Genomic DNA, 27,391 nt, shown 5'->3' with positions numbered 1-27,391 from the left:
ACTGCATTCAGCCACTGAACCTTTAGTATGAGACACTTCTGCAGAGAATCGATGACAAATCGGTAGAAAATGTTCCGTTTGATGTGTGTCCAGAAACCCTTTTTTGGTTGGGTATTGGCATGGATCCAAGTAGCCTGAACCCTGTTGCTTAATAAAACAAAAGTTTGTCATAGACTTTTAGTGAAAGATACTGTCCAGTATACCCATATGCATAAACCTTGCGGTATATTACTTGGTTAGGACATCAGAACATGATCTAGTGATTATATTTATGCTTCAGCCTTCTCCGTGTTGACAGTTCATTGAGGCAGCGTGGGACACTTGAAATCTCCACCATTCGGTTTAGCATGTCGCACATTTTTGTATTGCACAGTAACAGGGTCACACCTGATCACGGACACGGATTCAGCCACACACAACATGTTGTCATCACAACACACACACTTTTCAAAACTTTCCAAAAGTCAAGAAAATAGGATTCTGCAATGTTATGAAATAGCATCACTGAACACACCACAATGGAGTTAATACTGTAATCCAAACAAATTAAACGACTGATCATTTGTATCTCATCAACCCTGACGTCAGCCAGGGACACAGTGTTGTACTGTTGTGTAGGACTGGCAGGAGACTAGATGCCCAGGAGTCTGATTGGCATGAGGCGGGTGGGCAAGGTGCAGATGGTGAGCCGGGTCTCAGAGGAGATGAGTGGGGCTGGCTCCTCGGGTCAGTGTGATGAGGAGCGGGTAGTGGATGTTGTCGTCAAATGCCTCCTTCCTTTCAATCTGTACACACACAGAACAGGAGTAATCAGGTTAGGATGAGGTCAAAGGGGTTGGAGGAAGTTTGCTGTCTTAGATGAAGCCAACTGGCTCAGACAATGCCAGCTGACTTCTCTTAACAGTGGGCTCTCTCCCAGGAACTTATCTCACACATCTCTCAGTTACAAAGGGACTGAGTGCCCACGTACAGTACGCTCACTTGTGGAAAAGTACTAATTTGTCAAACTTGAGAAAAAAAGTAAAGATAGTAAAATAAAATTACTCAAGTAAAAGTGACAGTCACCCAGTGAAATACTACTTGAGTAAAAGTATTTATTTGGTTTTAAATATACTTAAGTATCACATGTTAAGTATCAAAAGTAAAAGTATAAATCATTTAAAATTCCTTATATTAAGAAAATCAGACAGCACCATTTTATTTTTTATTTATTTCCGGATAGCCAAGGGCACACTCCGAAATAACACTCAGACATTAATTACAAACTAAGCATTTGTGTTTAGTGTGTCCGCCAGATCAGATGCAGTAGGGATGCCCAGGGATGTTCTCTTGATAAGTGTGTGAATTGAACCATTTTCTGTCCTGCTAAGCATTCAAAATGTATCGAGAACTTTTGGGTGTCAGGGAAAATGAATGGAGTAAAAAGTATACAATTTCCTTTAGGAATGTAGTGAAGTAAAAGTAAAAGTTGTCAAAAATATAAATAGTAAAGTACAGACACCCCACAAAACTACTTAAGTAGTACTTTAAAGTATTTTTACTTAAGTACTTTACACCACTGAATACGCCACATGGTACACCTCCATCTACATGCCCATGACGGGCATACTCTCTTTAATAAGGGCTAACTCCCGGTAGTGCCCAGTGCCCACCACAGCTGACTTGGCTTTCCCAGCCAATCAGTTCACTGATTAGTGTCTGCAGAACTGATTAGTGCCGCCAGATATGATATGATAGTGAGTTTAGTACAAAATTTGAAATCCTTTATGTTAATCAACTCCCTCAAAAACAGCAACAAGTCGACAGGTTCCAATGGCTGAAGGAATAAGAAGAAGAAGGAAGTGAAACAGAGGGATTGACAGTTGTCAATTAGACATGTCTTCTGGCATTGACTCATTTATTACATATTTGATATATAATGTATATATATATATCAAATATCAAATGTATTTATATATAATGTACTACTTCTATATGTCTCCATGCACAACTGTATATACTGCCAGTCTCCATACAATATCACCATATACTATATGTCTACATGTACTACTGTATATACTGTATATCTCATGTACTACTTCTATATAATTATGTGTCGTTGTACTACTACTATATACTGTCTGTCTCCATGTACTATTGCATATACTGTCTGTCTCCATGCACTACTGTATATACTGTCTGTCCCCATGTACTACTTCTGTATAATTATGTGTTGTTCTACTACTACTATATACTGTCTGTCTAAAAGTACTATTGTATATACTGTCTGTCTCCATGTACTACTTCTATATTTTTAGTTAATTATTTAACCTTTAAGATACTGTACGTCTCCATGTACTGTATGTCTACGCAAGTAAAAGGAGATGCATGCTATTCAACCGATCACTGCCCGCACCTGCTCGCCCGTCCAGCATCACTACTCTGGACGGCTCTGACTTAGAATACGTGGACAACTACAAATACCTAGGTGTCTGGTTAGACTGTAAACTCTCCTTCCAGACTCACATTAAGCATCTCCAATCCAAAATTAAATCTAGAATCGGCTTCCTATATTGCAACAAAGTATCCTTCACTCATGCTGCCAAACATACCCTCGTAAAACTGACCATCCCGCCGATCCTCAACTTCGGTGATGTCATCTATAAAATAGCCTCCAACACTCTACTCAACAAACTAAATGCAGTCTATCACAGTGCCATCCGTTTTGTCACCAAAGCCCCATACACTACCCACCATTGCGACCTGTACTCTCTCGTTGGTTGGCCCTCGATTCATCCTCGTCGCCAAACCCACTGGCTACAGGTTATCTACAAGTCTCTGCTAGGTGAAGCCCCGCCTTATCTCAGCTCACTGGTCACCATAGCAGCACCCACTCGTAGCACACGCTCCAGCCTGTATATCTCACTGGTCACCCGCAAAGCCAAATCCTCCTTTGGTCGTCTTTCCTTCCAGTTCTCTGCTGCCAATGACTGGAACAAACTGCAAAAATCTCTGAAGCTGGAAACACTTATCTCCCTCACTAACTTCAAGCACCAGCTGCCAGAGCAGCTCACAGATTACTGCACCTGTACATAGCCCATCTAAAATTTAGCCCAAACAACTACCCTCTTCCCCTACTGTATTTATTTATTTATCTTGCTCCTTTGCACCCCATTATTTCTATTTCTACTTTGCACATTCTTCCACTGCAAACCTACCATTCCAGTGTTTTACTTGCTATATTGTATTTACCTCGCCACCATGGCCTTTTTTTGCCTTTTACTCCCTTATCTCACCTCATTTGCTCACATTGTATATAGACTTATTTTTGTACTGTATTATTGACCGTATGTTTTGTTTATTCCATGTGTAACTCTGTGTTGTTGTATGTGTCGAATTGCTATGCTTTATCTTGGCCAGGTCGCAGTTGCAAATAAGAACTTGTTCTCAACTAGCCTACCTGGTTAAATAAAGGTGAAATAAAAAATACATTCTGTCTGTCTCAAGGTACTACTTCTATATACTGTCGGACTCCATGTACTACTAAAATTACTATCTGTCTACATGTACTACTGTATATACTGTATGTCTCCATGTACTACTACTATATTGTCACGCCCTGACCATAGTTTGCTTTATATATTTATATGTTTTGTTTTGTCAGGGTGTGATCTGAGTGGGCATTCTATGTTGTATGTCTAGCTTGTCTGTTTCTGTGTTTGGCCTGATATGGTTCTCAATCAGAGGCAGGTGTTAGTCGTTGTCTCTGATTGGGAACCATATTAGGTAGCCTGTTTTCTGTTGGGTTTTGTGGGTGATTGTCTATGTGTAGTGTTTGTGTCAGCACGATTGTTTATTAGCTTCACGGTTGTAACTTTGTTGTTTTTGTAGTGTTCAGTTCTTTCAATTAAAATGACGAACACTTACCACGCTGCGTATTGGTCCTCCGATCCTTCTCGATTCTCCTTGTCAGAAGAGGAGGACGACAGCCGTGACATATATACTGTCTGTCTCCATGTACTAATACCATATACTGTCTCTCTCCATGTACTACTACGCTGTATACTGTCTATACTGAATGTCTCAATGTACTATTGTAAATACTGTATGTCTCCATGTACTACTTCTATATAATGTATGTCTCCATGTACTACTCTATATACTGTATGTTTCCATGTACTTAGGTACATACTGTCTGCCTCCATGTGCTACTATTATATACACTGTATGCCTCTATGTACTACTACCGTATACTGTACATCTCAATGTACTACTGTATATGATGTCTGTCTCCATGTACAACTACTATATAGCGTATGCCTCCATGCACTACTACTATATACTGTCTGTCTCCATGCACCACTGTATATAATGTCTGTCTCCATGTACTACTTCTATATACTGTATGTCTCCATGTACTACTGTATATACTGTATGTCTCCATGTACTAATTCTATATATGGTATCTCTCCATATACTACTGTATATACTGTATGTTTCCATGTACTACTGTGTACACTGTCTGTCTTCATGTACAACTTCTATAAACTGTATGTTTCCATATACTACTGTACATACTGTATGTACTCATGTGCTATTACTATAAACTGTATGTATCCATGTACTATGACTATGTACTGTATATCTCAATGTACTGCTGAATATACCTTCTGTCTCCATGCACTACTGTTTATACTGTTTGTCACCATGTACTACTGTATATACTTTCTCTCTCCATTCTCTGGAATGATGAAATAGATGTTCTTCTTCTCTGCTTTTGTTTTATTCTTTCACTGCCAAACTGTGTTGGATCTTGTCTAGCCATCTTGTCTCAAGAGGACCACAATGGAAATAAGTCCCAGACTTTATTTTGTGTTATCCTCGATGATTATATTCATGTGCATGTATGGCTTTTTCAAGTTTTTTGTGTGCTTGTTCTTTAAAATGGTCGAAATAATAAACTAAAATAAACTAAAATGTGCCGCTTCTATAAACTGTATGTCGCCATGTACTACTGTACTACTGTACATACTGTCTGTCTCCATATACTACTTGTATCTACAGTATGTCTCCATGTTATACCGTATACACTGTCTGTCTCCATGTACTACTTTATATAATGTATGTCTCCATGTACTACTACTACATACTGACTGTCTTCATGTACTGATTTTATATACGGTATGTCTCTATACAATACTGTACACACTGTATGTCTCCATGTTCTACTGTATATACTGCCTGTCTTCGTGTACAACGTCTATACACCGCATGTCTCCATATATTACTGTACATACTGTCAGTCCATGTGCTACTACTGTATGTCTCCATGCACCACTGTATATACTGTATGCCTCCATGTACTACTACTATATGCTGTATGTCTCCATGTTCTTCTAATATATACTGTCTGTCTCCATGCATTACTGTATATTCTCTCTGTCTCCATGTACTACTGTATATACTGTCTGTCTACATGTACTACTTCCATATACTGTATGTCTCCATGTACTGCTTCTATAAACTGTATGTCTGCATTTACTACTGTATATGCTGTATATCTCCATGTACTACTACTATATACTGTCTGACTCCATGTACTATTGCATATACTTGCTGGCTCCATGTACTACTGTATATACTGTATATCTCCATGACCAATTTATATATTGTCTGTATCCATGTACAACTGTATATAATGTATGTCTCCATGTACAACTGTACATACTGTGTGTATCCATATACTACTTCTTAATACTGTATGTATCCATGTACTACTTCTATATACTATCTGTCTCCATGTACTAATTCTATATACTGTACGTCTCTATGTACTACTAATATATACTGTTTGTTTCCATGTAATACTTCTATACACAGTCTGTATCCATATACATTTACATTACATTTAAGTCATTTAGCAGACGCTCTTATCCAGAGCGACTTACAAATTGGTGCATTCACCTTATGATATCCAGTGGAACAACCACTTTACAATAGTGCATCTAACTCTTTTAAGGGGGGGGGGGTTAGAAGGATTACTTTATCCTATCCTAGGTATTCCTTAAAGAGGTGGGGTTTCAGGTGTCTCCGGAAGGTGGTGATTGACTCCGCTGACCTGGCGTCGTGAGGGAGTTTGTTCCACCATTGGGGTGCCAGAGCAGCGAACAGTTTTGACTGGGCTGAGCGGGAACTGTACTTCCTCAGAGGTAGGGAGGCGAGCAGGCCAGAGGTGGATGAACGCAGTGCCCTTGTTTGGGTGTAGGGCCTGATCAGAGCCTGAAGGTACGGAGGTGCCGTTCCCCTCACAGCTCCGTAGGCAAGCACCATGGTCTTGTAACGGATGCGAGCTTCAACTGGAAGCCAGTGGAGAGAGCGGAGGAGCGGGGTGACGTGAGAGAACTTGGGAAAGTTGAACACCAGACGGGCTGCGGCGTTCTGGATGAGTTGTAGGGGTTTAATGGCACAGGCAGGGAGCCCAGCCAACAGCGAGTTGCAGTAATCCAGACGGGAGATGACAAGTGCCTGGATTAGGACCTGCGCCGCTGTCACGAATATTACCGAAGGTGACTCCCCTTCCCGTTCGGGTGGCACTCGGCGGTCGTCGTCGCCGGTCTACTAGCTGCCACCGATCCCTTTTTCCTTTTCGTTTATGTCTGTCTAATTGTTTTCACCTGTTTCTTGTTGGGGTTTTGGGAGGTGTACTATTTAGGTTGGTTTCGCCCGCTAGTGTTTGTGCGGGCTTATTTTGTGTATTCATGTTGTACGTCGTGAGTGATTCTTTGATTGTGGGATTTTCGCTATTCAGCTTTATTTTAAACAGTGGACTGTGGGTTGTTTTACGCCTGTGTTTTGGCACCACCCGTTTGTTCCTGTTCCTGTTTTCATGCTGTGGAATTAAAGCGTTTTTCCCTGGAATACTTTTGCTATCTCTGCGCCTGACTCTGCACCCATCATTCACCTGACGTTACAGAAGCCCGCACCAACTGATGGAGTCAGCAGGAGCAGCGACCACCCCTCTCCCCACGATGGAGGAGAGAGTCCTGCATCATACGTCCATCCTACATCGCATTGGTTCGGCAATGGATCAGATGATGGAGAGGATGGATCGTTGGGAGAGGAGTGGTCTCCCTACTACCCCACCTACCCTCCCACCAGCAACATTACCATCTCCTCCAGCGGGAGCCGGTGCCAGCGTCCTGCGCATCACGCCTCCGAGGGAGTACGATGGAGCAGCGGCCGGTTGCCAGGGATTTCTGCTCCAACTTGATCTCTACCTGGCCACCATTCGGCCTGCTCCCTCGGACGAGGAGAGTGTGAGTGTCCTCGTTTCCTGCCTGTCGGGTAGGGCCCTGGAGTGGGCCAACGCCGTATGGAATGGACCCGACTCAGCGAGGGGTCACTACCTGGAGTTCACCCGCCGTTTCCGGGCTGTGTTTGATCATCCCCCGGATGGCAGAGCGGCGGGTGAGAGGTTGTTCCATCTCCGGCAGGGGACGAGGAGCGCGCAGGATTTTGCACTGGATTTCCGTACTTTGGCTGCTGGAGCAGGGTGGAACGACAGGGCCCTGATAGACCACTACAGGTGTAGCCTAAGGGAGGACGTCCGCAGAGAGCTGGCTTGTCGGGACACTACGCTCAGTTTGGATGAGCTGATCGACATGTCAATCCGGCTAGACCATCTGCTGGCTGCTCGCGGACGTTCTGAGAGGGTCCTGTCAGTTCCACCTCCTGCCCCCCCCGCTCCCATTCCTATGGAGCTAGGAGGGGCTGCGTCTAGGGAGACCGGAGGAGGAGGCTCCTCCTGCACCCATCGTGGCCGGAGAGGGCACACTTCCGGTCGGTGCTGGAGGAGTCCATCTGGGATTCGAGAGGGCAGGCAGAACACTCCTCGGTCACCTCAGGTGAGTCGGCACCACACTCTCCCAGAGCTTCCTGTTGGTCACATGTTTTTGTTAATCTATTTTCTAAGGTTTTTCCCATCTCTCCAGCATAAGGCGCTAGTCGATTCAGGCGCAGCGGGGAATTTTATTGATCGCGGACTCGCTAAGAGGTTGAGGATTCCGCTCGTTAAGGTAGACCCCCCTTTCCCCGTGCACTCCTTAGATAGTCGACCATTAGGGTCAGGGCTGGTCAGGGAGGCCACGATACCTCTGGATATGATGACGCAGGGTAATCATAAGGAGCGGATTAGTCTGTTCCTTATTGATTCACCTGCTTTCCCGGTGGTGTTAGGGATTCCCTGGCTGGCTATTCACAATCCTACGATTTCGTGGAGACAGGGAGCTCTCCAGGGGTGGTCTGATGAGTGTTCAGGCAGGTGTTTAGGAGTTTCCATCGGTGCGACAACGGTGGAGAGTCCAGACCAGGTTTCCACCGTGCGCATTCCTGCTGAGTATGCCGATTTGGCTATCGCCTTCAGTAAAAAGAAGGCGACCCAATTACCACCCCATCGACAGGGGGATTGCGTGATAAACCTCCAGGTAAATGCTGCACTTCCCAGGAGTCACGTGTATCCGTTGTCCCAGGAGGAGACGTTGGCTATGGAGACATACATCACGGAGGCTCTGGGACAGGGGTACATTCGGCCCTCCATGTCACCCGCCTCCTCGAGTTTCTTTTTTGTGAAGAAAAAGGAGGGTGGTTTACGTCCGTGTATTGATTATCGAGGTCTAAATTCCATCACTGTGGGTTTTAGTTACCCACTACCTCTCATCGCTACGGCGGTGGAATCATTTCACGGGGCGCGATTCTTCACAAAATTGGACCTCAGGAGCGCATATAATCTGGTGCGTATTCGGGAGGGAGATGAGTGGAAAACCGCGTTTAGTACTACATCTGGCCATTATGAGTACCTTGTCATGCCGTATGGGTTGAAGAATGCTCCAGCCATCTTTCAATCCTTCGTTGATGAGATTCTCAGAGACCTGCACGGACAGGGTGTAGTGGTGTATATTGACGACATCTTGATCTACTCCGCTACACGCGCCGAGCATGTGTCTCTGGTGCGCAAGGTTCTTGGGCGACTGCTGGAGCATGACCTGTACGTGAAGGCAGAGAAATGTGAGTTTTCCAAACGAACCGTGTCCTTCCTGGGTTATCGCATTTCCACCTCGGGATGGTAATGGAGGATGACCGCGTAAAAGCCGTGCGTAATTGGCCGACTCCGACCACGGTAAAGGAGGTGCAGCGGTTCTTAGGGTTTGCCAATTACTACCGGAGGTTTATCCGGGGTTTTGGTCAGGTGGCGGCCCCTATTACTTCACTGCTGAAGGGGGGCCCGGTGCGCTTGCAGTGGTCCGCAGAGGCGGAGAGAGCTTTCTGTCGTTTGAAGGCGCTGTTCACCGACGCGCCAGTGTTGGCGCATCCTGACCCCTCTTTGGCGTTCATAGTTGAGGTGGACGCATCCGAGGCTGGGGTCGGGGCTGTGCTCTCCCAGCGCTCGGGTACGCCACCGAAGCTCCGCCCCTGTGCTTTTTTTTCGAAGAAGCTCGGGCCAGCGGAGCGGAATTATGATGTGGGGGATAGGGAGTTGTTGGCCATGGTCAAGGCTCTGAAGGTGTGGAGACACTGGCTTGAGGGGGCTAAGCACCCTTTTCTCATCTGGACCGACCACCAGAATCTGGAGTATATCCGATCAGCTAGGAGACTGAATCCTCGTCAGGCAAGGTGGGCCATGTACTTTACCCGATTTCGTTTTACGATTTCGTATCGACCAGGTTCCCTCAATACTAAGGCTGACGCGCTGTCCCGACTATACGACACTGATGACCGGTCCATCGATCCTACTCCCATCATTCCGGCGGCTAAGCTGGTAGCACCGGTAGTATGGGAGGTGGACGCGGACATCGAGCGGGCACTAAGGGCGGAACCTGCGCCTCCACAGTGCCCGGAGGGTCGTAGGTATGTGCCGCTCGCTGTTCGTGATCAATTGATTCGATGGGCTCATAGTCTACCCTCGTCAGGTCACCCGGGTATTTCAAGGACGGTGCGAAGTCTTAGAGGGAAGTACTGGTGGCCTACCTTGGTGAGAGACGTGCGATTCTATGTCTCCTCCTGTTCGGTGTGCGCCCAGAGTAAGGCTCCTAGACATTTGCCACGAGGGAAATTACAACCCCTCCCCGTTCCACAACGGCCGTGGTCCCATCTATCGGTGGATTTTCTTACTGATCTTCCCTTGTCTCAGGGGAACACCACTATCCTGGTCGTTGTGGATCGGTTCTCTAAGTCCTGCCGGCTTATCCCGTTGCCCGGTCTCCCTACGGCCCTGCAGACTGCGGAGGCACTATTTACCCATGTCTTCCGGCACTACGGGGTGCCCGAGGATATCGTTTCTGATCGGGGTCCCCAGTTCACGTCCAGAGTATGGAAGGCGTTTATGGAACATCTGGGGGTCTCGGTCAGCCTGACCTCGGGGTATCACCCGGAGAGTAATGGGCAGGTGGAGAGAGTGAACCAGGAGGTGGGTAGGTTTCTGCGGTCGTATTGCCAGGACCGGCCAGGGGAGTGGTCAAGATACATCCCCTGGGCAGAGATCGCCCAGAACTCACTAAGCCACTCCTCTACCAACATGTCACCATTTGAGTGTGTGTTGGGGTACCAGCCGGTTCTGGCACCATGGCATCAGAGCCAGACCGAAGCTCCTGCGGTGGAGGAGTGGGTGCAGCGCTCTAAGGAGACCTGGAGAGCCGTCCAGGAGTCTTTGCGTCAGGCGAGTGGACGGCAGAAGAAGAGCGCTGACCGTCACCGCAGTGAGGCCCCCGTGTTTGCACCGGGGGACAGGGTCTGGCTCTCGACCCGAAACCTGCCCCTCCGCCTGCCCTGCCGGAAGCTGGGTCCGCAGTGTGTAGGGCCATTTAAAGTCCTGAGGAGAATAAACGAGGTGTGTTATCGATTGTTACTTCCTTCGTATTATCGTATTAACCCCTCGTTTCATGTGTCTCTCCTCAGGCCGGTGGTAGCTGGTCCCATGCAGGAAGGTGAGGTTCCGGAGGTCCCTCCGCCCCCTCTGGATATAGAGGGGACCCCGGCGTACACGATAAAATCCATACTGGATTCCAGACGCCGGGTGAGGGGCCTGCAGTACCTCGTGGACTGGGAGGGGTACGGGCCGGAGGAGAGGTGCTGGGTCCCGGTGGGGGATATATTGGATCCAAATCTACTAAGGGAATTCCATCGCCTCCATCCGGATCGCCCTGCGCCTCGCCCCCGGGGTCGTCCCCGAGGCCGGCGTCGGCGCGCTGCGGGGGCCGCGCGTCAGGAGGGGGGTACTGTCACGAATATTACCGAAGGTGACTCCCCTTCCCATTCGGGTGGCACTCGGCGGTCGTCGTCGCCGGTCTACTAGCTGCCACCGATCCCTTTTTCCTTTTCGTTTATGTCTGTCTAATTGTTTTCACCTGTTTCTTGTTGGGGTTTTGGGAGGTGTACTATTTAGGTTGGTTTCGCCCGCTAGTGTTTGTGCGGGCTTATTTTGTGTATTCATGTTGTACGTCGTGAGTGATTCTTTGATTGTGGGATTTTCGCTATTCAGCTTTATTTTAAACAGTGGACTGTGGGTTGTTTTACGCCTGTGTTTTGGCACCACCCGTTTGTTCCTGTTCCTGTTTTCATGCTGTGGAATTAAAGCGTTTTTCCCTGGAATACTTTTGCTCTCTCTGCGCCTGACTCTGCACCCATCATTCACCTGACGTTACAGCCGCTTCCTGCGTGAGGCAGGGTCGTACTCTGCGAATGTTGTAGAGCATGAACCTACAGGAACGGGTCACCGCCTTGATGTTAGTTGAGAACGACAGGGTGTTGTCCAGTATCACGCCAAGGTTCTTAGCACTCTGGGAGGAGGACACAATGGAGTTGTCAACCGTGATGGCGAGATCATGGAACGGGCAGTCCTTCCCCGGGAGGAAGAGCAGCTCCGTCTTGCCGAGGTTCAGCTTGAGGTGGTGATCCGTCATCCACACTGATATGTCTGCCAGACATGCAGAGATGCGATTCACCACCTGGTTATCAGAGGGGGGAAAGGAGAAGATTAATTGTGTGTCGTCTGCATAGCAATGATAGGAGAGACCATGTGAGGATATGACAGAGCCAAGTGACTTGGTGTATAGCGAGAATAGGAGAGGGCCTAGAACAGAGCCCTGGGGGACACCAGTGCTGAGAGCACGTGGTGCGGAGACAGATTCTTGCCATGCCACCTAGAAATACTACAGTTTATAAGGTATATGTATAGGTTGTTATTCTGGCACCACCCGACCAGGTCTCTGACCTCCTCCCTTATAGGCTGTCTCATCGTTGTCGGTGAACAGGCCTACCACTGTTGAGTCGTCTGCAAACTTAATGATGGTGTTGGAGTCGTGCCTGGCCATGCAGTTGTGGGTGAACAGGGAGTACAGGAGGGGACTGAGCAGGCTCCAGTGTTGAGGATCAGCGTGGCAGATGTGTTGCTACCTACCCTCACCACCTGGGGGCGGCCCATCAGGAAGTCCAGGATCCAGTTGCAGAGGGAGGTGTTTAGTCCCAGGATCCTTAGCTTAGTGGTGTGCTTTGAGGGAACTATGGTGTTGAACGCTGAGCTGTAGTCAATGAATAGCATTCTCACATAGGTGTTCCTTTTGTCCAGGTGGGAAAGGGCAGTGTGGAGTGCAATAGAGATTGCATCATCTGTGGATCTGTTTGGGCACTATTTAAATTGGAGTAGGTCTAGGGTTTCTGGGATAAGGATGTTAATGTGAGCCATGACCAGCCTTTCAAAGCACTTCATGGCTACGGACGTGGGTGCTATGGGTCTGTAGTCATGTAGGCAGGTTACCTGTGTTCTTGGGCACAGGGACCATGTTGGTCTACTTGAAACATGTTGGTATTACAGACTCAATCAGGGACATGTTGAAAATGTCAGTGAAAATACCTGGCAGTTGGTCAGCACATGCCCGGAGCACACGTCCTGGTAATCCGTCTGGCCCCGCAGCATTGTGAATGTTGACCTGTTTAATTGTCTTACTCACGTCAGCTACGGAGAGCATGATCACACAGTCATCCGGAACAGCTGATGCTCTCATGCATGCCTCAGTGTTGCTTGCCTCGAAGCGAGCATATAAGTGATTTAGCTCGCCTGGTAGACTCGTGTCACTGGGCAGCTCGCAGCTGTGCTTCCCTTTGTAGTCTGTAATAGTTTGCAAGCCCTGCCACATAAGACGAGCGTCGGAGCCGGTGTAGTATGATTCAATCTTAGCCCTGTATTGATGCTTTGCCTGTTTGATGGTTCGCCGCAGGGCACAGCAGGATTTCTTATAAGCTTCCGGGTTAGCGTCCCGCACCTTGAAAGATGCAGCTCTACCCTTTAGCTCAGTGTGAATGTTGCCTGTAATCCATGGCTTCTGGTTGGGGTATGTATGTACAGTCACTGTGGGGACGACGTCCTCGATGCACTTATTGATGAAGCCAGTGACTGATGTGGTGTACTCCTCAATGCCATCAGAAGAATCCCGGAACATGTTCCAGTCTGTGATAGCATAACAGTCCTGTAGATTAGCATCTGCTTCATTTGAAAAAAAATGTATAGACCAAGTCACTGGTGCTTCCTGCTTTAATTTTTGCTTTTAAGCAGGAATCAGGAGGATAGAGTTGTGGTCGGATTTACCAAATGCAGGGCGAGGGAGAGCTTTGTACACGTCTCTGTGTGTGGAGTACAGGTGATCTAGAATTTTTTCCCCTCTGGTTGCATATTTAACATGTTGATAGAAATTAGGTAGAACTGATTTAAGTTTCCCTGCATTAAAACTTCTTGTCAATAGGGGGGGCTGTTTTCACTTTGGAAAAAATCGTGCCTCGTACTCTATTCTAGATCATAAAATGTGCATATTATTATTACTGTTGGATAGAAAACACTCTCAAGTTTCTAAAACTGTTTGAATTATATCTGTGAGTAAAACAGAACTCCTTTGGCAGCAAACTTCCATACAGGAAGTGAAAAATCTGAAAACTAGGCTCTGTTTCAGGGCCTGCCTATTCAACTGGCTTTTATTTATCGATATGCATGCACTTCATACGCCTTTCACTAGATGTCAACAGGCAGTGGAAGGTGGAATGGGGTGTCTAGCTTGATCTGAGGCCGAATAAGAGCTTTTGGAGTGACAGGTCAGCCATTTTGTCAGTTTTCCACGGCGCGCGAAGGAGCTCCACAATGTCTTCTGAAAAGCGTTCGGTATACACGGCGAATATCTCCGGCTCTGATTTTATTTGATACATGTGATAATAACATCATAAAGTCGTTTTTTTCAACCGAGTTTTATCAGTTTATTCAGCGTTTATTGGGACTTTTGGAGTTTTCCGTTCTTTGCGCCAAGAGAGGATGGGAATGTTAGCAACCTTGGCTAGCATTGTGGCGCGAATTCGACAGAAGAAATGGACATTCTAAAACCAAACAACGATTTATTCTGGACCAAGGACTCCTTGTACAACATTCTGATGGAAGCTCAGCAAAAGTAAGAAAACATTTATGATGTTATTTCGTATTTCTGTGGAAAATGTTGACTCCTATTCTCCGCCGTTTTGGTGAGCGCTGTCTCACAATAACAGTATAACAATAATAGTATGTTATGGTAAAGTTATTTTTAAAAATCTAACAGAGCGGTTGCATTAAGAACAAGTGTATATTTCATTTGCCATACAACAAGTATTTTTATGTAAAGTTTATGATGAGTTCTTTGGTCAGATTAGGTGAGTGTCCAAAATATCTCCGGCGATTCTAGTGAATCGATGCTACGTATTCACAATGTATAACCAGGATTTGTAGCTATAAATATGCACATTTTCGAACAAAACATAATTGTATTGTATAACATGATGTTATAAGACTGTCATCTGATGAAGTTGTCCAAAGGTTAGTGATTCATTTTATATTTTTTGCTGTTTTTTGCGAAAGCTACCTTTGCGGTGAATAAATGCCGTTGTGTGTTTGGCTATTGTGGTAAGCTAATATAATTCTATATTGTGTTTTTGCTGTAAAACACTTAAATAATCAGAAATATTGGCTGGATTCACAAGATGTTTATCTTTCATTTGCTGTACACCATGTATTTTTCATAAATGTTTTATGATGAGTATTTATGTATTTCACTTTGCTCTCTGTAATTATTCTGGCTGCTTTGGTGCTATTTTTGATGGTAGCTGCAATGTAAAACTATGATTTATACCTCAAATATGCACATTTTCGAACAAAACATAAATGTATTGTATAACATGTTATAAGACTGTCATCTGATGAAGTTGTTTCTTGGTTAGTGACTAATTTTATCTCTATTTGGTGGTTTTGTGAAAGCTACCTATGCGGTGGAAACATGGTGAAAATATGCGGTTGTGTGTTTGGCTATTGTGGTTAGCTAATAGAAATACATATTGTGTTTTCGCTGTAAAACATTTTAAAAATCGGAAATGATGGCTGGATTCACAAGATGTTTATCTTTCATTTGCTGTATTGGACTTGTGATTTCATGAAAATTATATTATATGATATCCCTGTCCCGTTAGGCTAGGCTAGGCTATGCTAGTCAACTTTTTTGATGAGGAGGATCCCGGATCCGGGATGGGTATTAAGTAAAGGTTAAAGTCTCCGGCCACTAGGAGCGCCGCCTCTGTGTGAGTGGTTTCCTGTTTGCTTATTTCCTTATACAGCTGACTGAGTGCGGTCTTAGTACCAGCATCTGTCTGTGGTGGTAAATAAACAGCCACGAATAGTATACGTAGCTGAAAACTCTCTAGGCAAGTAGTGTGGTCTGCAATTTATCACAATATACTCTACTTCAGGTGAGCAAAATCTAGAGACGTCCTTAGATTTCATGCACCAGCTGTTGTTTACAAATACGCACAGACATTCCCTCCCCCTTTTTTGCCGTAAGATACAGTTGCAGGAACATTATGTTCAAAATAAGTTACACATGATGTCACAAAGTGGTGTACAGAAACGCAGCCTAAAACCCCAAACAGCAAAGCAATGCAGGTGTAAAAGCACGGTGGCTAGGAAAAACTCCTTAGAAAAGCCAGAACCTAGGAAGAAATCTAGAGAGGAACCAGGCTATGAGGGGTGGCCAGTCCTCTTCTGGCTGTGCCGGGTGGAGATTATAACAGAACATGGCCAAGATGTTCAAATGTTCATAGATGACCAGCAGGGTCAAATAATAATAATCACAGTGGTTGTCGAGGGTGCAACAGGTCAGCACCTCAGGAGTAAATGTCAGTTGGCTTTTCATAGTCGATCATTCAGAGTATCTCTACTGCTCCTGCTGTCTCTAGAGAGTTGAAAACAGCAGGTCTGGGACAGGTAGCACGTCCGGTGAACAGGTCAGGGTTTCATAGCCACAGGCAGAACAGTTTAAACTGGAGCAGCAGCACGGCCAGGTGGACTGGGGACAGCAAGGAGTCATCAAGCAAGGTAGTCCTGAGGCATGGTCCTAGGGCTCAGGTCCTCCGAGAAAGAAAGAAAAAAAAAAAAAAGAGAGAGAGAGAGAGAGAGAGAGCAAACTTAAAATCACACAGGACACCAGATATAACAGACTGACCCTAGCCCCCGACACATAAACTACTGCAGCATAAATACTGGAGGCTGAGACAAGAGGGGTTCGGAGACACTGTGGACCCATCCGACGATATCCAGAAGCTCTTTTTTTGCCGTAAGATACAGTTGCAGAAACATTATGTTCAAAATAATGCAAAAAAACAACATAATAGCACAATTGATTGGGCGCCCGTAAAACTGCTGTCATTTCTTCCGGCGCCAATTTGTCAATGGCGCCATATACTACAACTATATACTGTACATACAGTATTAGGAAGTAGTATATATACTCTCTGTCTCCATGAACTGCTACTATATACAGTATGCCTCCATGTACTACTGTATATACTGTATATCTCTAATGTACTACTATATTTACTGTCTGTCCCATGTACTACTACTATATAGTGTATGCCTCTATGTACTACTACCATTTACTGTACATCTGAATGCACTACTGCATATGCTCTCTGTCTCCATGTAATACTACTAAAAAACGTATGCCTCCATGCACTACAACTATATACTGTATGTCACGCCCTGACCTTTGAGATCCTTTTTATGTCTCTATTTTGGTTTGGTCAGGGCGTGAGTTGGGGTGGGCATTCTATGTTGTGTTCTATGTTGTCTAGTTCTATGTGTTTGGCCGGGTGTGGTTCTCAATCAGAGGCAGCTGTCTATCGTTGTCTCTGATTGAGAACCAAACTTAGGTAGCCTTTTCCCACCTGTGTTTGTGGGTAGTTGTTTTCTGTTTTGTGTTGCTGCACCTTACAGGACTGTTTCGTGTCGTTCACTCTCTTTGTTATTTTTGTTATTTCAGTGTTCAGTTTATTTATTTAATTAACATGAACACTTGCCACGCTGTGTTTTGGTCTCCTCCATTAGACAATCGTTACAGAATACTGTATGTCTCAATGTACGGCTGAATATACCTTGTCTCCATGCACTACTGTTTATACTGTTTGTCTCCATGTACTACTGTATATGGTTTCTCTCTCCATGTACTACTTCCATACACTGTATGTCTCCATGTACATCTTCTACATACTTTATGTCTTCATGTGCTAATGTTTGTACTTTATGTCTCCATGTACTGCAGTATATACTGTATGTCACCATGTACTACTTGTATTTACTGTCTGTCTCCATGTACATCTTCTACATACTTTATGTCTTCATGTGCTAATGTTTGTACTTTATGTCTCCATGTACTGCAGTATATACTGTATGTCACCGTGTACTACTTATATTTACTGTCTGTCTCCATGTAGTATTTCTAAATATGTCTCAATGCATGTCTCAATGTACTGCTGAATATACCGTCTGTCTACATGTGCCACTGTATATACTGTATGTCTCCATGTACTATTGTATATACTGTCTGTCTACATGTACTACTTACATACACTGTATGTCTCCATGTACTGCTTCTACACACTGTCTATCTCAATCTCAATGTATGTCTCCATCCAGGCCTAACACTGTATATCAGAAACAGAAAGTCATGGTAGACAGTGACTGTACTCCTCCTCCAATTCTCCCAGCCTTCCTCTCACCTTGGATCCAATGGTATCAACCAACACTCTCCCTCACTACCTGGCTCCTTCCTTCTTCCTCAAACATCCAGCTACTTTCAGCAGACACATCCCACCTCACCTTCCCAGTCTCCCTCTCCTGGCTTTTGAGAGGACAGATAAGACCTTCCCCCCTTTCCTCCCTTGCCCTTGATGTGTGTTATCTTTCTGCCCACCCCTCCACGCAACCGGCCAGTGGTTGAACCCGCGACCCGCCTATAAGCGGGGAAGGCCATCCGCCCAACACTAAGCCCAACTGCAAGGATCGGACGGCCACATTCACATTCAAATCTGGCTTGGGATGAGGATGGTGGGGGTTGTGTGGTTGGGAGGGAGGGGGCAACCCTGGCGAGCTCGCAGAGGTGAAAAGTTTAACAAGCAAAGCTGTTCCTCCTGATCACAGACTGCTAATCAGCTTCATGGGTGGCTGGATAAATCGGGACTTACGTTTTAATCGCGCTGCTGCCAAGATGCAAGTCATTTATTTCATTGCCACTTTCACCCTGCTTTTTTTCTCCTTCCCTTTTTTGTCTATCCTTCCTCACTCACTTTTTTCTCCCTCCTTCCTTCTCTATCCCTCCCTCATTCCTCAGTTAGCTTTTCACAGAGAGAGACAGAGAGATGGAGGGAGGAAAAGACTCTCCTGGGAGAGAGGAGGATGAACCGGACTTCTGGGGTCTCTCTTGGTGTGATTGGGAAACAGAGAGCAAGGGATGGGGTGGATAGAGAGAGAAGAGAAGGGATGGAGGAGGAGAGGTGTGGGTGGGATGGGGTGGGGTGGGGGTGTTAGCTTATAGGCAGCTGGGAGAGAGGGGGAGATATAAGGATATGGACACAGAGGGGTTAATGCATGAGGGGCTGAATTAAAATTCATGACTCTCTACACAACCATTTGTGTAACAAGATTAAAACGGGCGGGTAGAAAATAGCAGCATTATCAGGCTCCTTACAGTCCTCCAGCTGGTTGCACTCTATTCCAAAACAGTGGGGATAAAAGGATAACACGCAGCCCTGCAAGAAAGTAGCCATCTCCACGCTCCACACTGGTGAGACCAGCTCATCCTGCCTGATACAGGGGGACGGGTGTGTGTATGCACATGCACAAGGGGGAAGGCGAGACAGGGGGGACAGGCAAAAGGGGGGCTTGCAGATTTGTAGGTCTTTGAGGTCTTAGAGAATGGTCCTTAAAGAATTTAACAGCTGCACTCATATGCTACACTCATACACTACACTCATACACTACACCCATTCGCTACACCCATTCGCTACACCCATTCGCTACACACATACGCTACACTCATACGCTACACTCATACGCTACACTCATACCCTACACTCATACAGTATACTCATACACTACACCCATTCGCTACACTCATACGCTACACCCATTCGCTACACTCATACGCTACACTCATACGCTACACTCATACACTACACTCATACAGTATACTCATACACTACACCCATTCGCTACACTCATACGCTACACTCATACACTACACTCATACAGTATACTCATACACTACACCCATACGCTACACTTACATACGCTACACTCATACGCTACACTCATACGCTACACCCATACGCTACACTCATACGCTACACTCATACGCTACACTCATACGCTACACTCATACACTACACGAATACATTACACCCATACGCTACACTCATGCTCTACAGTCACGCGAAACACCCACATGCAACACTCATACTCAATACTAATATGTTACACACTAATACACTCCACCACGTTACACCCATATGCTACACTAATACGTTCCACTCATACGCTACACCAATACGACATACTAATATGTTACACTCATATGCAACACTAATACACTCCACTAACACGTTACACCCATATGCTACACTAATACGTTCCACTCATACGCTACACCAATACGACATACTAATATGTTACTCCCAAAAGCTACACTAATATCTTACATTAATACGCTACGCTAATATGTTACACCCATACGCAACACTCATACAAGACACTAATACATGACACGCATACGCTACACCCATACAGTACACTAATACGTTACACCAACATGCTACACTAATACGTTACACACATATGCTACACTAATAAGTTACACACATATGCTACACTAATACGTTACACCCATATGCTACACTAATACATTACACTAATACGTTACACTCATACGCTGCACTAATACACTACACCCATATCCCACACTAATACTTCCTACTCATACACTACATTCTAAGACTACACTAATACGTTACACTAACATGTTACACCCAAAAGCTACACTAATACACTATCCTAAAACGCTACACTAATACGCTACACTCTGTCTCGCTATACTAATATGTTACACCAATACGCTACACTAATACATTACACTAATACATTACACTCATAATCTACACGAATATGTTACACTCATATGCTACACTAATACACTACACCCATATGCTACGCCCATATGTTACACTCATATGCTACACTCACACGCTATACTCACACGCTATACTCACACGCTACACTCACACGCTATACTCACACGCTACACTCACACGCTACACTCACACGCTATACTCACACGCTACACTCACACGCTATACTCACACGCTATACTCACACGCTACACTCACACGCTATACTCACACGCTATACTCACACGCTACACTCACACGCTATACTCACACGCTATACTCACACGCTACACTCACACGCTACACTCACACGCTACACTCACACGCTATACTCACACGCTACACTCACACGCTACACTCACACGCTATACTCACACGCTATACTCACACGCTATACTCACACGCTACACTCACACGCTATACTCACACGCTATACTCACACGCTACACTCACACGCTATACTCACACGCTATACTCACACGCTACACTCACACGCTACACTCACACGCTACACTCACACGCTATACTCACACGCTACACTCACACGCTACACTCACACGCTATACTCACACGCTATACTCACACGCTACACTCACACGCTATACTCACACGCTATACTCACACGCTACACTCACACGCTACACTCACACGCTACACTCACACGCTATACTCACACGCTACACTCACACGCTACACTCACACGCTATACTCACACGCTATACTCACACGCTACACTCACACGCTATACTCACACGCTATACTCACACGCTACACTCACACGCTACACTCACACGCTATACTCACACGCTATACTCATACGCTACACTCATGCGCTACTCTAATACTCTACACCAGTACGCTGCACTAATACGTTACACTCATACGCTGCACTAATACACTACACCCATATCCCACACTAATACTTTATACTCATACACTACATTCTAAGACTACACTAATACGCTACACTAACACGTTACACCCAAAAGCTACACTAATACACTACCCTAATACGCTACACTAATATGTTACAGCCATAGGCTACACCGATACGCTACACTAATACGATATACTAATATGTTACACCCATATGCTACACTCACACGCTATACTCACATGCTATACCCTTATGCTACAGTCATACACTATACTAATACGTTACACCCATATGCTACACTCACAAGCTATAACCATATGCAGCACTCATACGCTACACTAATATGCTACGCTCATACAGAGTTAAGAACAAATTCTTCATTATAACGACAGCCTACCGGGGAACAGTGGGTTAACTGCCTTGTTCAGGGGCAGATCGACAGATTTTTACCTTGCCAGCTCGGGGATTCAATCTAGCAACCTCTCGAGCTGCAAAAGAACACAAATAGAAGAAGTCTTGCTTGGGCCCAAAAACTTGAGTTTTAGACATTAGACCGGTGGAAATCGGTCCTTTGGTCTGATGAGTCCAAATTTGCGATTTTTGGTTCCAAAAGCTTTGTCTTTGTGAGACGCGGAATAGGTGAACAAATTATTTCCGCATGTGTGGTTCCCACCATGAAGCATGGAGGAGGAAGTGTGATGGTGTGGGGGTGCTTGCTGGTGACACTGTCAGTGATTTATTTAGAATTCAAGGCACACTTAACCAGCATGGCTGTATGCTTGATTGTGTGCATGTGTGCGTTTGTGTGTGTGTGATGAAGTCATATGCTGGGAGTGAGAGAAGTGTTAGTGGGTTGGTGTGCTGTGATGTGGTCAGCTGACACAAAGGGGCAGAATGTTTTTCACAAAGATCAGCTGACACAGGGTGCAGAATGTTTATCACATAGGTCAGCTGATACACAGGGTGCAGAATGTTTATCACATAGGTCAGCTGATACACAGGGTGCAGAATGTTTATCACATAGGTCAGCTGATACACAGGGTGCAGAATGTTTATCACATAGGTCAGCTGATACACAGGGTGCAGAATGTTTATCACACAGGTCATCTGACACACAGGGTGCAGAATGTTTATCACATAGGTCAGCTGATACACAGGGTGCAGAATGTTTATCACATAGGTCAGCTGATACACAGGGTGCAGAATGTTCATCACACAGGTCATCTGACACACAGGGTGCAGAATGTTCATCACATAGGTCAGCTGACACACAGGGTGCAGAATGTTCATCACATAGGTCAGCTGACACACAGGGTGCAGAATGTTCATCACATAGGTCAGCTGACACACAGGGTGCAGAATGTTCATCACATAGGTCAGCTGATACACAGGGTGCAGAATGTTCATCACATAGGTCAGCTGATACACAGGGTGCAGAATGTTTATCACATAGGTCAGCTGATACACAGGGTGCAGAATGTTTATCACATAGGTCAGCTGATACACAGGGTGCAGAATGTTTATCACATAGGTCAGCTGATACACAGGGTGCAGAATGTTTATCACATAGGTCAGCTGATACACAGGGTGCAGAATGTTCATCACATAGGTCAGCTGACACACAGGGTGCAGAATGTTCATCACATAGATCAGCTGATACACAGGGTGCAGAATGTTTATCACATAGGTCATCTGACACACAGGGTGCAGAATGTTCATCACATAGGTCAGCTGATACACAGGGTGCAGAATGTTCATCACATAGGTCAGCTGATACACAGGGTGCAGAATGTTTATCACATAGGTCAGCTGATACACAGGGTGCAGAATGTTTATCACATAGATCAGCTGATACACAGGGTGCAGAATGTTTATCACATAGGTCATCTGACACACAGGGTGCAGAATGTTCATCACATAGGTCAGCTGATACACAGGGTGCAGAATGTTTATCACATAGATCAGCTGATACACAGGGTGCAGAATGTTTATCACATAGGTCAGCTGATACACAGGGTGCAGAATGTTTATCACATAGGTCAGCTGATACACAGGGTGCAGAATGTTTATCACATAGGTCAGCTGATACACAGGGTGCAGAATGTTTATCACATAGGTCAGCTGATACACATGGTGCAGAATGTTCATCACATAGGTCAGCTGACACACAGAGCGCACAATGTTCATCAAATAGGTCAGCTGACACACAGGGTGCAGTACGTTCATCAGAAGATAAGCAGAGGAGAAGGAATCACTTTCTGATATGATGAGCCCACCTCAGGCTGCCGCTATATCCACACACACCAGCTGACCCTGTGCATGTGTGCGTCTGTTGGCCGTAGAATGTAACAAGGGCCTTGCCTCAAGAACGAGCACACGCACACCCAAACACACACACACACACCTCTGTGTAACTGCACGAAGACCATGGGAGTGGAGCTCTTGACTCCCGCCCCCTCTGGTCTCCCATCATTATCTACACATGGACACTTTAGGTGGTCTGGACACAACAAAGACCCCAGCAGACTGGGACCTCCAGGGCACATTGAAGAGGAGGTGAGAAACAGACGCTGTGTGTGTGTGAGTGTGTGTGTGTGTGTGTGTGTGTGTGTGTGTGTGTGTGTGTGTGTGTGTGTGTGTGTGTGTGTGTGTGTGTGTGTGTGTGTGTGTGTGTGTGTGTGTGTGTGTGTGTGTGTGTGTGTGTGTGTGTGTGTGTGTGTGTGTGTGTAAAAAAGAGTGTGATAAGAGTTCCATGGACACATGAGCAGCTATTGGCTAATCAAATAAAAAAATCTAATTGTATTAGTCACATGCGCCAAATACAACAGGTGTGGTATTGAAATGTTTACTTTCAAGCCCTTAACCAACAGTGCAGTTCTAGAAGAAGAAAACATTTACCAAGTAGACTAAAATACAAAGTTATAATAAAAAGTAACACAATAAGAATAACAATAACGAGGCTACATACAGGGGGCACCGGTACCGAGTCTGTGTGCGTGGGTACAGGCTAATTGAGGTAATCTGTACATTTAGGTGGGGGCGAAGTGACTATGCATAGATAACAATCAACAGCAGCAGTTTACAAAAGGAGGGGGGGGGTCAATGTAAATTGTCCGGTGGCGATTTTATGAATTGTTCAGAAGTCTTATGGCTTGCATGTAGAAATTGTTGAGGACCCCTTTGATCCTAAACTTGGCTCTCCGGTACCGCTTGCCATGTGGTAGCAGAGAAAACTTGGGTGACTGGAGTCTTTGACAATTTTATGGGCTTTCCTCTGACACTGCCTATTATACAGGTCCTGGATGGCAGGAAGCTTTGCCTCCTCTGTAGCGCCTTACGGTCAGATGCCGCGCAGTTGCCATTCCAGGCGGTGATGCAACCGGTCAGGATGCTCTCGATGGTGCAGCTGTAGAACATTTTGAGGATCTGGGGACCCATGCAAAATCTTTTCAGTCTCCTGAGGGGAAAAGGTTTTGTTGTGCCCTCTTCACGACTGTCTTGGAATGTTTGGACCATGATAGTTCGTTGATGATGTGGACACCAAGGAACTTGAAACTCTTGATCCGCTCCACTACAGCCCCGTCGATGTTAACCTCTCTGGGATATGTGGGACGCAAGCGTCACACATGGCCAACATCCAGTGAAAATGCAGAGCGCCAAATTCAAATAAATAAACTTTCATGAAATCACACATGCAATACACCAAATTAAAGCTACACTTGTTGTGAATCCAGCCAACGTGCCAGATTTCAAAAAGGTTTTACGACGAAAGCAAACCAAACGATTATGTTAGGTCAGTACATAGTCACAGAAAAACACAGCCATTTTTCCAGCCAAAGAGAGGAGGCACAAAAAGCAGAAATAGAGATAAAAGAAACTGTACATGTATGTTTAGTTCGAACTTTATCGAACTAAACATACATGTATTGTGTAACATGAAGTCCTATGAGTGTCATCTGATGAAGATCATCAAAGGTTAGTGATTCATTTTATTATATTTTATCTTTATTTCTGCTTTTTGTGACTCCACTCTTTGGTTGGAAAATCGCTGTATGCTTTCTGTGACTAGTTGCTGACCTAACATAATGATATATTCTGCTTTCGCCGAAAAGCCTTTTTGAAATCAGACACTGTGGTTGGATTAACGAGATTTGTATCTTTAAAATAGTGTCTAATACTTGTATGTTTGAGAAATTTGAATTATGAGATTTCTGTTGATTGAATTTGGCGCCCTGCAATTTCATTGGCTGTTGGCGAGGGGTTCCGGAAAGGTTAATGATGGTGTTTGAGTCGTGTTTGGCCATGCAGTCGTGGGTGAACAGGGAATACAGGAGGGGACTACGTACACACCCCTGAGGGGCCTCAGTGTTAAGGATCGGCATGGCAGATGTGTTGTTGCCTACTCTTACTAACTGGGGGCGGCCCATCAGGAAGTCCAGGATCCAGTTGCAGAGGGAGGTGTTAAGTCCCAGAGTCCTTAGCTTAGTGATGAGCTTCGTGGGCACTATTGTGTTGAACGCTGGGCTGTAGTCAATGAACAGCATTCTCACATAGGTGTTCCTTTTGTCCAGGTGAGAATGGGCAGTGTGGAGTGCGATTGAGATTGCGTCATCTGTGGATCTGTTGTAGCGGTATGCGAATTGGAGTGGGTTTAGGATGTCCGGGAGGATGCTGTTGATGTGAGCCATGACCAGCCTTTCAAAGCACTTCATGGCTACCGACATGAGTGCCACGGGGCAGTAAACATTTAGGCAGGTTACCTTCGCTTCCTTGGGCACAGGGACTATGGTAGTCTGCTTGAAACATGTAGGTATTACAGACTCGGTCAGGGAGAGTTTGAAAATGGCATTGAAGACACTTGACAGTTGGTGGGCGCATACTTTGAGTACACGTCCTGGAATTCCGCCTGGCCCAGCGGCTTTTTGAAAGTTGACCTGTTTAAAGGTTTTGTTCACATCGGCTACCGAGAGTGTTATCACACAGTCATCCAGAACAGCTGGTGCTCTCGTGCATGCTTCAGTGTTGCTTGCCTCGAAGCGAGCGTAAAAGGCATTTAGCTCGTCTGGTAGGCTCGTGTCACTGGGCAGCTCGCATCTGGGTTTCCCTTTGTAGTCCATAATAGTTTTCAAGCCCTGCAACATCCGACGAGCGTCAGAGCCGGTGTAGTAGGATTCAGTCTTAATCCTGTATTGACGCTTGCTTTTTTGATGGTTCGTCTGAAGGCATAGCAGAATTTCTTATTAGCGTCCGGATTAGTCTCCCGCTCCTTGAAAGCGGCAGCTCTAGCCTTTAGCTCGATGCGGATGTTGCCTGTAATCCATGGCTTCTGGTTGGGATATGTATGTACAGTCACTGTGGGGACGACATCATCGATGCACTTATTGATGAAGCTGATGACGGAGGTGGTGTGTTCCTCAATGCCATTGGATGAATCCCAGAACATATTCCAGTCTGTCCTAGCAAAAGAGTCCTGTAGTGTAGCATCCGCGTCATCTGACCACTTCCATATTGGGCGAGTCACTGGTACTTCCTGCTTTAGTTCTTGCTTGCAAGCAGGAATCAGGAGGATAGAATTATGGTCAGATTTGCCAAATGGAGGGCGGGGGAGAGCTTTGTATGCATCTCCGTGTGTGGAGTAAAGATGGTCTAGATTTTTTCCCCCCCTAGTTGCACATGTGACATGCTGGTAAAAATAGGGTAAAACTGATTTAAGTTTGCCTGCGTTAAAGTCCCCGGCCACTAGGAGCGCCACTTCTTGGTGAGCATTTTCTTATTTTCTTATGGCCTTAGAGTTGATTGAGAGCGGTCTTAGTGCCATCTTCGCTTTGTGGTTGTAAACAGACGGCTATGAATAATACAGATGAGAACTCTCTTGGTAGATAGTGTGGTCTGCAGCTTATCATAAGGTACTGCACCTCAGGCGAGAAAAACCTCAAGACTTCTTTATTATTAATTAACCTCTCTAGGGTACGTGAGACGGTGGCGTCC

General features: G+C 45.5%; 1 protein-coding gene across 1 annotated transcript in view; it reads right to left on the bottom strand.

Moving 5' to 3' along the window:
* Positions 1 to 695: 695 nt before the first annotated feature.
* The window catches only part of LOC139569859 (calmodulin-lysine N-methyltransferase-like), a gene marked incomplete at its 5' end in the record, with an annotated part of 70,082 nt that continues 43,386 nt past the window's right edge, over positions 696 to 27,391 (bottom strand). The window contains 2 exons of the mRNA XM_071391184.1: positions 696 to 777; positions 16,249 to 16,262. Of these exons, the coding sequence (XP_071247285.1) occupies positions 696 to 777; positions 16,249 to 16,262 (96 nt within the window). The remainder of the gene's footprint in view (positions 778 to 16,248; positions 16,263 to 27,391) is intronic.

The sequence above is a fragment of the Salvelinus alpinus genome, chromosome 3 (genome assembly GCF_045679555.1).
Source record: "Salvelinus alpinus chromosome 3, SLU_Salpinus.1, whole genome shotgun sequence".
In the NCBI taxonomy this organism is placed as follows: Eukaryota; Metazoa; Chordata; class Actinopteri; order Salmoniformes; family Salmonidae; genus Salvelinus; species Salvelinus alpinus.
Note: the sequence above shows the minus strand (reverse complement) of the source record. Positions and strands in the feature narration are given on the sequence as shown.